Below are 12,848 nucleotides of genomic sequence, written 5' to 3'. Positions count from 1 at the left end.
GTACTTCTGTTTCCACTTAGTAAAAGATGGAAATTGAATTTTTGAGAAGCCTCTCCTTCAATCATGTTTCTGGGAATCATTACAAGTGCTATCCCTTGGCTGACCCTGGGTGCAGGATGCATTCCCTCCAAGAGGGAACAGAACAGACACCTTCCAAAATTTAGGAGACTCCAGGCAGGCAGCTACTCTAAGAGGCTGGCCCCCAGGCTATGGGATGCACGTGGTTTGGTCTCAACACATGGTTCACATCTGGATGCTCTGTTCTCCACCTCCATTTCACCAATGTGGAAACTGAGGCCTTCCAGCATGGTCACATGACCCAGACCATGCATTGGGTGAGTGGTGAATTTGGGACTCCTGGGCCTCTGACCTCATGCCTCTTGGGCAATCTCCACTGTATCAGATTGAGGGGTCCCAGTTGCCTTGCAGGTGATACCCATATCTGTGAAGAACTCTGTCCCTTTGAGGAAGGGGAACATGGGAGGGGTCAGTTTTGAGTGACAAGAAGTATCAGAGCAGAAGGTGCCACCTGGGAAAGATCTGGAGTGATTGTTTGAATGAACACTAAAGGTGCTGGGGACTACAAGGTTTGGGGAGTTTGGCAAAGGGCAGGATTGAATGTTGGAGGGTTTGGAAGTCTTGGTTTTGCACCCAGCCCTCCTGCCTGTCCACTTCCAAGTTCTTCCAGCTGCTCTGCTAATTAGGGTAGTCATATTCGCCGAGTCAGTCATCCTGTCTCCTCCGTCTCAGACTTTCCAGCTCCCAGAGAACTCAGCCCTGAAGCCCCCTGCCCCTCCCCGCCAAGCTGGCGAGCTCCAGGAAGGTCCTGGCCTGCCTCAGAAGAGCCAGAGGACTATGTCTGCAATCTGGCTTCTCTCCCACATATCACTGCACCAGCAAGGATGCAGTTTGGGGCCAGAGTGCCCACGAGAGATTCCCAGTGAGGGCATCATTCTTTTTTGATGAGTTATTAGGCCATTTTGGCTGTCCTCAGGATTGTACTCCCAGCAAGTGTCACACAGGACGGGATTTAATGGGCAGAGTTGGCTAGCCCTGGGCTGGGCTACAAAATGCTCATCCCCCCACGTGGATTCACATGTCCTTTTATGACTCTTGGCTGCTGGAAAAGACTGCTCATTTGGAGGGTTGTTTAAGGTAACAAGCACTGGGCAGCTTTAACTTATGTTCCCTTCAAAGCACAAGTCAACCCAGAGTGGGAGGACACAGCTCTATAGAGACTAGTTTAGGGGCTTAGAATGTGGCCCTTCTGCAGGCTGGCCAGAAGGGACCTACTGTGCACCAGGCAGTGGCCGCTTTCCCATCATGTTCTCATTTAATCCCACAATTAACCTACATAGTCATTCCTACCTTACAAACAAGAAACAGAAAGGCTACGTGACTTGTGTTAAGTCCCACAGTGACTCTCCTCAATCTGGTGCCAAAGTTCTAGGCCACTGAGTCTTGACACTTACAGTGATGACTGCCTGTCCCTTTTGCCTGTTTTTCCTGGCATGTGTCATCATCCCTGATTTTCATATGAAAAAAAACCCAAAAAACTGAGGCATGCTGAAGTAACTTGCTTAAGTGATAGAGCTGGGATTCAAACCAAGCCATCTGACTTCTGAGCCCACCCTTCTAGCCAGTACTTTGCTCTTCTTTCTGTGAGGCCAGGAAAAGTGCTCTAGTTATCTTTGAATCCTCCTTGTGTTAGATCCTTGAAATAGGTGCTAATCCATATTGTTGAATAAGTGAGTGCGAGAATGAGTATATGTAAGGATGGATGATTGGATGACTGGAGAGCTGAGTGGATAGATAGAAGGATGGCCAGGTGGGCGGGAAAATGGATGGATGCATGGAAAGATGTCTTAAGTGGATGGGTAATTGGATAGATGAATGAATGGTGGATGGATGGATGGATGGAGGTAGTTGATGGGTACTTGGGAGGTGAATGGTGGATGGATGGATAGATGGATGGATGGATGGATGGATGGATGGATGGATGGGTGGATGGATGGGTAGTTGGATAGATGAGTGTGTTGATGACTGGTGGATGAGGGAAGGAGGGGTGGGTGGATGGGTAGTTGGGTAGATGAATGGGTTGATGGGTGGGTGGCTGAGTAGGGAGGGATGGGTGTATGGATGAATGGATGGGTGCGTAGGGGATGGATGGATGGATAATTGGATAGATGAATGGGTTGATGGGTGTTTGTGTGAGTGGAGGGAGGGATGAGTGGTTGGATAGGTGAACAGATGAATGAATGATTATATGGCTGGGTGAATGAGTAGATGGGTAGGTGGTTGGGTTAAAGGACTCTCATATGTAATATACTGATATGCTCAAAGAAGCTGTCTGGACACAGTGCCTCATCTGGTTATGACTGTAATGGGCATTGTGAATACAGATGCCATAGAACAAAGACAATATATGTTTCTTCAACACTATAGTCTATTTGTGACAAGCACCTGCAGTACAGAGCTTGGAACATGGAGAGTTCTTAATAGTTTTTCTTTTAATGACTGCAAAACCAGATAGGAACCAGATGGCTAAAAATGCAGAACCTTGCAGCCTTCCACAGATCATATTGTGCAAAGAACCCATCCAGAGGTTTATGGTGACTGATGGGGAAGATGGACTCAGTGTGTCAGGGGTCCCAGTCTGCTTCCCCAAGAGAAGAAGTGGTCACTCCCCCAGGACACATGTTCTACCAGGACCTGCTGGAGCATTTAGGCAGAAATGGTTAAGGAAACCTTTCTCAGAAGTGTTTTCTTCCCCTACATTTGAAGATTAGCCTGGTAGAAAATATCTAGGGTTTGTATGGGCAGCTTTGCAGACACATGTAGTCTTAGAATATTTTGATTTGCCCATTTAACTGCTGAGTCTGTCCCAGATGAGATCTGTCATTATAACTTTAATTGACTCTGCAAAGGCATTGGGTTACACTTGCTCTTTTATGTTGGAAAGGATATTTTTAGTGACAACTCATCACCATTTGTTGTGGTCATAATCCCAAGTAGAACAGTGAAAAATAGAAGAACCAGAAATCTCATCAGAGCATTCAAACCCTATCTCCTGACTTCTGCTTTAGATCTTTCTACAAAACAGAAGTCAGAGGAAGAAACAGAATAATAAGAGCATGCGCCATATTTATGGCCAAAGCTGAGGTTGGTTGAGGACAGATGGTTGGTGGGTTTATCTCTGTGAGGTCTATTCATCTCCAAGGGTAAATAAGATCAGTTTAATCAAACATGGTATAGATTAATAACTATATGGTTTATTTTAAAGTGTTATAAGAATACACACTGTGACTTCATCCCTTAGGATGAGGTCAGAGTAGTACCAAACATTAAAAATGAGCTGACTTAATGACAACAGCAGGTAAAGAACAGAACAGCTGTATGCAGCTAGGGTCGGGCTGGTAATGAGGAGAGCTCACATCTATTGAGTTATTATGTGCTGGATTCTGTTCTGTTTTACATTTTTTAACTCACTGGATCCTCCAAGCAGCTCAGTGAATTAGGCACTTCTGAGGCTTGGAGAGGTTAAACATGGCCATTAAGTGGCAGAGCCAGATTTTGAACTTAGGCTGTCTGCCAAGAGAGTGTGAGCTTTAATGTCTACACTCTTCTGCCTCTCAAAAAGAACACAAAATAGCAACACAAACAATAACAAAGTTGCCCTTGCAACCTGAGGCCCAGCTGCTCATATCAGCGCACTGAGGGAACCTGAGTGGGCCTTTGTTTTCAGGTCTCTAAAATGGAATCAAGCAGAGGGAAGGCATCTTCAGAGACAGTGTGTGTTGACCCAGATTCGCCTAGTGACCCTGGGCCAGCCCCTGCCCCTCTCTGGGTTTGGCTACCATGCGCGCTCTCTCCAGTGTCACCCGTGGCTCTGCTCCATGGAATCTAGCCCTCTGCTTTGGTTGAGGCAGAACCCCCAAGTTCCTTGATGTAGCGGTATCTGGTGGTGTGGAGACTTCTTGGCAGTATTAAGGCCCACAGACGCCCACCTTCCCACACCCCAGGGGGAGCAGAGCCTTACCCAAATCCCAGCAGCCCTAGAATATTCCTGAAGAGTTTAAGCAAGAGAGTGACACAATCAAATTAGGTTTTGAGAAGGTTCCTGTGGCTGCTGGGTGAACAGATTGGAGGGTAGCCAGGATAGGATGGGAGAGGCCAGGGAGGCAACTGTTAAAGGCATCCAGATGAAAAGGGGCTTAGAAGACAGAGGCTGTGATGGAGATATGAATGGTGTCAAGAAAGACATAAAGGTACATTTGGGAGAAGCTTAATGTTCAAGTAGCGGCTGGCTGTGCACAGAGATGCTCAGATTTCCAACTTGCCCCTGGGAGGCTGGTGATGCGTTTCACCTTGTGGGAGGATTGGCTAGGAATCCTTGCCACCTTCACAGCATATTCTATGGAAGGCCTGGCACAGCCCTCCTTCTCCTTGATAAGGGGAAGGAACAGTTGGGGGCATGGGTAATTGCTCCATCCCTCACCATTACTGGTTATCCTCCACAGGCCATAATGGGCTCCTTTGGGGGCCTAATGTAGCCATTGCTCTTGGAGGGACAGCTGGCTCCACTCCCTGACCCAAGACACACATGGTTGGAAGCTGACACAGGCAGCTCTGGAGGGTAGGGATGGGTCACTTTCCTGAACCTGGCTCTGGGCTCCCTGAAGCAAATGCATATTGCTGACCTTCAGGCTGCAGCCAGCTCCTCAGTGGAGGGAATCAGTGACCCCCGACAGTGTGGTGAGGGGCAGTATGGGAGGTGTGGGCTGGCACTGTCAGGGGAGGCTCTCGCGTGCCTCTGTACATCTTAATGGTATACAGCTTGTTGAAAAATGTTTCTTGTCCTCATAATTTGAAAGAAAAGGACAACAAAATAAATTTTGAAAAAGAAGAAAAAAGAGGTCTGACCAGAAGGTAGCTGGTAGGAGAGTGGGTCATGGCTCAGCCTGGGTCAGGGCCCAGTTGTGCCTCTGCGTGCAAGCGCACAGTGACAGTCCCCCAACCACACATGCACATTATGTCAGCAGAAGCCTAGGCAGGAACAGCCACCTTGTCCCTGAGCTGTCTGGTCTCATGGCACCATGTGAATGAGTGTACCAACACCTGGTTTCTGGGGCTCCAGCAATAGTTGAGGAGCTCCAGGATAGGCCCCTGGTTCGGCTGTAACTGAGGCAAGGCCTGAGTCTGCCTGGCCACTGGAGCAAGTGGATTCTCCCTCCCTACCTCCCATCCATCCATTCGTTCATCCATCATGCCTGCATCTCATCCTGCCATTCCCAGAGGACAAGAATAAATATTTAGTAAGAATTTAATAAGACCAGATGCCTGGATTTTGAGTATAAAGAGAAGTTTTTGTGAAAAGTTATCTGGAACTGTACTGCCAATGGCAGGAGGGAGCCATTGAAGGTTCTTGAGCCAGAGAGAGGCATGACTGCTAGACCAATCAGACTGAACATCTCTTGCCCTCATAGTAATTATTTGTGCCTTCCTTCAGCATCATAGCACCTCACCTTGCCTTGTATCTAACAGGGAGATGAGGCTATCTTAGCATGCATAAAGGCATTGGGGCAACAAAGAGCTTGACATGTTCAAGGAACTAAAAGGAGGCCAGGGTGTCTGAAGAGGGAGCAGGCAGGGAGGTTTGTGCTTGGATTGTATTCATTTCTGGGTCCCCATGGAGGGCATGGAGCTTTGCACATGGAATACTCACCAATGGCTCATGGCATTAATAGCCCTCTGGCCTGTTCACTTTGCCTTTATTCAATGGGGAGCTCTAACCCTCTTTCCTCTGCTCTGACCCCAGCGCCTACACAGAGCCCTACAAGGTCTGTCCCATCTCAGCAGCGGCCCCCAAAGAGGACGTCTCGTCGGATGAAGAGCAGGGAAGCTCGGAGGAGGAGGACAGTGCTCCAAGAGACCCCAGCCTCACCCCTAAGGTAGGGTGCCCCACCTCGGGCAAGGGGCCAGTGGGACATGGGAGGTCAGGGATGTGAAGGTGGAGAAAGGACAGTAAAGGATCTACTCTTCCCTGTCGGTGCGGCGAGAGCTGTTGGCAAACATCTGGCCCCAAGGCTGGTACAGAGGCTGAGTCACAGAGCAGCAGGCGCTGCAGCAGGGGACACATGGCAGATGTTTGATCCTATGTCAGTGATGCAGGGCGACTTCCCCTGCTGACATCCTCTTGGGTCTGGGGAAGGTTGGGGATCCCTAGAGCCTTTATGGATGAAGTGGAATAGAGCTGCCTGATTTGAATGAAGACAGACCTGGATTCTAATGAGCTGAGGCCCCTGAGCCTCAGTTTCCTTATCTGTGAAGTAGGAATAGTGAGGATAAGATGAGTTAAGAAGGGAAAGGAGCAGATTTCATTAACTGAAGACAATTTTAGAATGAAAGGTGGCTTCCCCACCCCTTGGGGATGCTGTGAGAGGATGGGGTCAAGAGAAGGGCTGTCATCTGTCTGGAGGCCACAGTAGGCTGGAGCCCCAGTTGTGGTGGAGGCCTGGACCTTCCTCCAGGGCACCAGGACATGGAGGCAGGGGTTGGCTATACTAGCACTCACTGGCACTCTCCCAGTGCTCCCACGCACCGCTCTGGGAGCCACGGCTGTCCCCATGTTCCACATTTGCAGAAACAGAGGTGAAGAACCTGCCCAGACTCACGCAGCTGTGATTCAGGATTGTCCAGGAGACATCACAAGGTGCTGGGGGCCAGAAACTTAGACCGAGGGTGACACCCCAGCCACATGGGGGCCATGCCAGGAGGGTTGAGAACACCTTGACATCCTCTGCACCCCACCTCCTGGGCCCTGCTCCTGTCTGCCAAGGAGCAGCCCGGAGCGCAGAGGAGCACTGCCCCCAGCCTGGCAGCCCCCCTCCAGACACCTTGTCCTGCGGCTGTCTCCTGCACGCCATCCCCTCCTCCCTCCTAGGTCGGCTATCACACTGACTATAGACCTCATGTGGAAGCCCTCAGCAGAAGCGCCCGGCACTTACAAGCTTTTTAGAGATGGCCATGTCTTTTATTTTCATGCTCTTGACTTCCTTTAAAAGTTAATTTCTTTCTCTATACGTGTTTGCATAAAGCTCCCTGCCCAGTTTCCAGTAGGAACACTGCAGGGACCCCCCACTGGCTCCCCTTGGTCCTGTGGGGCTCCTAACACTGCCCTCAGTCCTTGTCCCTTCGTGCTGTCTCTGCTTCGTCCTGGCAGCTCTGTTCCATGTCTGTTACTTCTTCCACCCCTTCTGAGGGCTTCACAGTCAATGCCATTGTCTCTCTTTACAGTGGAGGACAAGGTTCAGAGAGGTTAAGCAACTTGTCCGAGTTCACGCTGCTCAGAGGGCTGGGGCTCATTCAGGTCTGGCCACCCCAGCCCAGTGTCGCTTGGTTTTCTGCTGCAGCCCTGGGTGCCTTCTCTCCCCGCCGCACTCCATCCCCTCTCCCAGGAAGGAACTGTTGGCTCCTTGTGGGCAAGATTGAGGAGCTTTGGGTTAGTGGTGACTGTTTATAGAGATGATTTGCCTTTTCTGGGCATCTGGGGCCAGGAACCTGGGAGCAGAAAGAGATAGCTGCCACCGGGGATTTGGTCCCCACTCTGAGATTGGAAATCAGGTCTGGGTACCAGCCCCAGAAGAGCCGAAGGGCTGGTGGGGTGCTGGGACCTCCCATGTGCAACTTCCAGCTCCTCAGGGCACCCCACCTCGTGATGGTTTCCCACCAGTCACCGAGTTCTCTGTTAAACCTTCCGCTGGGACCACCTGCGTCAGTTCCTCCCCTGTGTTACCACCGGCAGGGCATGTCCCTTCATGGGCCCTCCGCTTCCCCATCTCCGCAGTGGGAGCATTCAGAGCAACGGCTGGCTGCGGGATGGGGGTGAGAGCGCAGGTGAGGAAGTGCCGGGGGCGCCACGTAGAACACCAGGGACCTGGTGACTGTCCATTGCCTCTGAGTTCGGGTGGTGGTGGGGGACGTCCACGAGGAGTGGGAGCAGAGAGGGTCTGGCCTGCTCAGGACCACTGTGAAGACATGAGGTCCCAGGGCTCTGGACACAGGGGGGTCATCTGTGTCAGCCCTCTGATCTCCGGAGCCTGCAGGAATAAGGAGCCTGCGGGAGGCAGGCTGGATAGGCAGCGGGAGGTGCAGACTCAGCTCTGGCCCTTGCCAGCTGAGTGACTGGCAGACGGGCCCGTTCTTAACCACTCTGTTCTCCAGTTTTTTCATCTGTAAAACCGGGAAAACAGTAGTGGTACCTGCTCCAGAGTGTTATTTGAGTCCATAAATCTAAGGAGACTCAGAACACCACCTGTCACACAGGAAAAGAAAACACAGAGCTCAGGGCTTCTTGGGGGACCTTGAGCCAGGCGAGGGGAGCACCCTGCTCAAGGTCAAGTAGCACTCTGTAATAATGACAGGTTCAGAGAACTGAAGCAGCTCCTGCCGAGACAGGGGCCTCATATATGTCCTGCTGGAGCCACAGCCAGGCGGAGCCAGTGGGCAGGCAGGGCAGGGCCCACACAGGGAGCCAGGGGCAGGGGCAGGAGCGGCCTGTCTTCCTGAGATGAGAGCACAGAGGGTGAGATGCAGGCCCAGCCTCCTCTCAGCAGCTCACTTCACTCTCGGGAGCCCAGCCTGCTTATTACCAAATAGGCTGAGCGTCCCTGCCCTTCCACCCTCTCGTCCTTATTTGTGAGACGTACTAAAGTTGAAATCACCTTTAAAACTCAAGTGTTCACTGCACAAGGTGTGCTCTACTAGATTCTCCTGGTATGAAATCATTGCAGGTGAGGATTGAGGTGCCCTGGGATGCTCATCCCAGTCCCTGTGCCCTCACGCAGGTTACTGTGGGATGCAGTTTGGTGTGTAGCCTTCCAGAACTTTCTCCCTGTACTCACCTATATGTATTGTTCATTATGAGTAGAAAGTAGATGGCATTTTTTGTGGAGTTGTTGTTTTTCCAAAAATCATACCGTGAGAAACCTGGGGTGACTTGATTGGGTTCCTTCACTAGTGTCTTAGAGACTTGCCCATATTGGTACATAGAGCTGTGAATTGATCTTTTTACTGTTGTGTAATATTCCAGTTTGTGGATCTGCTGTCATTTATTTTGCCATCCCCCTGCTGAGAAAGTTATGATGTTTCTGATTTTTTTTGTTCTAACACAGCACTGCAATGCACTTACTTGTCCACACACCTCCTAACACAAATGTTTTCCTCTAGGTAATCCCAGAAGGAGATCAGAGAGCAGCAGGCACATGTTTTCAGGCTTTGTACCCTGTACCTTGACCCCTGAGAGGGTACAGTGCACTGCCTGGCAGCCCTTGGTGTAGAAGAATTTCCAAATTACTGGGGCCTCAGTGCAGATGCAAAGGGAGATCTCCAGAGTGAGCAATCTTCTCTGGCTCCTTTTTGCTGTTGAAGTCTTGGTGGGATAGGGGTGGGGAGAAGGAGCATTTCTCCTTATTCTTTTGTCTTCCACTGTCTGTAAAAATTCTTTTCCTCCAAAAAACCTCTCCTTCTGTGCCTCTCACAAGGGGAAAACGGTAGCAGATTTCCCACATCCAGCCCGTCTCAAAGCCGCAGACCTAAAGAAGGCGTGAATGATCAGTGGACTTGCCTCCCCGGGCATGCTTGGGGTGTGGTGGTGAGCAGCCTCACCCTTCTTACAATTCAGTATGGTTTATACAAATATCAACAAAAGGTGGTGAGCTCCAGCCTCCCCAGTTATATTGGGGTGACCAAGTCAAGGGGGAGAAAGATTTTTGGAGCAGGCCAGGAGGCAGAGCCCAGCCGGTTCACCCACCTGTCTGACCTCTCCCTTGAAGGAAAACAAGAGAAGGACTTAAAACTAGATCTAGCTACAAAAGGAGACAATCACAGGCTGACTGGAATGTCGCTTCTCCAAGACCTTGAGCCCGGTTTTCAGACTAAAGGGAACTTTTCAAGCTAAACACCAGCTCTCTGGAGACCAGCGCAGGATTTGGCAGCCACTTCCAGCATCTCCTTCCTGGCCTGAGCCCTGCTGTCACATTTCCCTGACAGGTCCCCCCTGAGCCCAAGTACAAGTTTGCCCTGTTCTCTGAAACAGACCCATCATGTCATCATACCCTCCCTGGCTCCTGCCCGTGAGTTTTCTCCTGGCCTGGGCCTCCCTGCTGACCTAATGCCCCCGGCCTAGCACCTGCGGCCTCACCCTGACCATCCGCCCCGTTGAAGGGTCCTCCTGAACCCGGCTGTTTCTGCTGGACCAGTCCCCAGCCTGGGTTGAATGTCACCCTGCATTTCCTCCCATGCTGGAGAGCCCTGAGCTCCTGCAGCCTGTACACTGGCTCCGCTGCAAATGCTCACTTCTGGGTCCCAGGGAGGTCATTCCACACCCACATCAGCTTCCTCAGGCTTCAGCTCTCCTTCTGCCCAAAGAACCACCCCAGGTCCTGGGGGTCATGCGCACCCTCCCATCTGCATTTCTTCTCTCTATGTGCTCACTCCGTTTCTCCCTGACCCTCCTTTTCTTCAACACAAATTCCCTTATTTTCTAAGTACTTACTGAGCACCTGCTACACACCAGGCACCTTTCCAAGGACTTGCAGATCTAGCAGTCACAAGTTAGACCAGGTGCCTCACTGCCCTGGTGGAATTTACATTCTAGGGAAGGACATAAACAGTCAGCCAGGAAGCTCCGAAAGTGGGTTTATGTTGTGAAAGTGCCATAAACAACAAATAAACAAACCATCGTGGTGAAGAAAGGTGCAGGGGTGGAGAGAGGGAGATCTTAGGGAGGCCAGAGAGTGTATTTTTGTCTCAGTTTTTTAAAATCATGCTAAAATATATATAACATAAAATCCACCACCCAACTATCTCTAAGTATCCAGTTCAGTGGCACTAAGTACATGTACACTATTGTACAACCATCCCCACCATCCATCTCCAGAACTTTTTCATGTTCCCAAAGTGAAACTGTCCCCATTAACACTAACTTCCCATTCTCCCCTTCTCCTAGCCTCTGGCAGCCCCCATTCTACTAAATGCATCTATGAATCTGATGGCTCTAGGGACCTCACAGAAGTGGGATCTTATGGTATTAATCCTTTTGTGACTGGCTTATTTCACTGAGCATAATGTCCTCAAGGTGCTTCCACACTGAAGCCTGTGTCAGAATTTTCTTCCTTTTTAAGGCTGCATAATATTCCATGATATGTACACACCACCTTTTTTTGGTCCATTCTTGCATTGATGGACTTTTGGGTCGCCTCCACTTTTTGGCCCTTGTGAATAATGCCACTGTGAACATGGGTGTACAGATACCTCTTTAAGACACTGCTTCTAATTCTTTTGTATATATACCCCAAAGTAGAATTTCTATATCCTGTGGTAATTATGTGTTTAATTTTTTGAGGAGCTGCTGTACCATTTTCCACAGTAGCTTCCCATTTTACATTCCTCCCGACAGTGCAGGAGGGTTCCAGTTTCTCAGGGAAGGCCTATTAGATCAGGAAGAAACCTTTGAGCAGGGAGCAGAATACTGTGAGGGAGCAAGAAATGGGAAGGTCTGGGGACAGAGCAGTCCAGGCAGAGGGTGGTAGTGCAAGAGCAGGAAGGTGGGAACAATCTTTGAAAGCTGGACTAGGTCAGTACGGCTGCAGCAAAGAAGGACATGGGCTGCGGAGACCCTTTGGGACCTCCCTCAGCTCACAGACACATTCAGGGCTTCCCACTTCTGTGTTTCTTATTGTGGTTGCTCACTTTGCAGGGCCCTCCCCGAGGCAGGGCCCCTCTATGCCCCCCAAGTCAGACAGACCCTGTCTTACTAGACCCTGAACCTCAGCTCCAGTGGTCTCTCCGCCTTTCGAGCCCCTCCTTGGCTTCGCAGGCTGTGTCTTCTCCTGGTTCTCTCCCTACTTGCCCAACCATCCTTCTCTGACTTCGCCTCTACATGAGGCTTTTATTTCCCAAGGCCTGCGCTCCTCCAGCCCACCTCTCACTCTTTGTCCTCTGCAGCGCACTCCAGGCCCCTGGCCAGCCTGTGCAGATGGCTTTCCCGAGCCGACCTCCTGACCTGACCCCTCTCGCAGCCCCACAGTCCAGCATCCAGCTGCCCTTTTGGTGCCTTCTTGGAAGCCCTGCAGTCAGAGTAGTCCCCTCTTTATCCACAGTTCTGCTTTCCATGGTTTCAGTTACTCATGGTCAGCCATAGTCCAGACACAGAGGACCCTCCTTCTAACAATCATCAGATGGTTAGCAGAAGCGCACGTCCTTCATCTCCCTGCATCTCCCTGCATCTCACCCCGTAGGCATTTATCACCTCACATCACCACAAGAAGGGGGAGGACCAGAGACAGATATCACATAACTTTAATTATAGTATATGGTTATAATTTTTCTATTTTATTATTAGTTGTTGTTAATCTCTTTCTGTGCCAAATTTATACATTAAGCTTTATCATAGGTATGCACATGTAGGAGAAAACACAGTGTATGTATAGGGCTCATTCAGTACCACTGCAGTTTCAGGTGTCCACTCGGGGTCTTGAAAAACAAGGGGGCACTGCTGCATCTCACACTTGATACATCTCCAGATACATTAAGCATCTTTCCATCCCCTCAGCCTGCTTCTCCTCTTGTGTTTGCCATTCTGGTTGTTGGCACCAGATCTGAAGGATTTGAAACTGCTGGCACTTCATCTTCTAATGCCATGTCTCAATCACAGATCACATGACATTCAGCAAATCCCTAGGCCTTTGGCCAGACATCATGGATTCAAAAATGAGTTCTGTCTGGTTTAAACCCACCTCGGGGCCTTTGCACTTGTAGTTTCCTCTACCTGAAGCATAGTTCCTGCC

At 50.2% G+C, this 12,848-nt stretch overlaps 1 protein-coding gene across 4 annotated transcripts in view; it reads left to right on the top strand.

Annotated features, from left to right (window-relative positions):
- FGD5 (FYVE, RhoGEF and PH domain containing 5) overlaps positions 1 to 12,848 on the top strand; it is a 108,177-nt gene that overhangs the window by 41,578 nt on the left and 53,751 nt on the right. For all 4 annotated transcript variants that reach the window (XM_037023792.2, XM_037023794.2, XM_037023791.2 and 1 more), the window contains exon 3: positions 5,819 to 5,951. In XM_037023792.2, the coding sequence (XP_036879687.2) occupies positions 5,819 to 5,951 (133 nt within the window). The remainder of the gene's footprint in view (positions 1 to 5,818; positions 5,952 to 12,848) is intronic.

This window comes from Manis javanica, chromosome 3, assembly GCF_040802235.1.
Source record: "Manis javanica isolate MJ-LG chromosome 3, MJ_LKY, whole genome shotgun sequence".
In the NCBI taxonomy this organism is placed as follows: domain Eukaryota; kingdom Metazoa; phylum Chordata; class Mammalia; order Pholidota; family Manidae; genus Manis; species Manis javanica.
The sequence above is the reverse complement of the archived record's forward strand: the minus strand, read 5'-3'. Positions and strand labels throughout refer to the sequence as shown.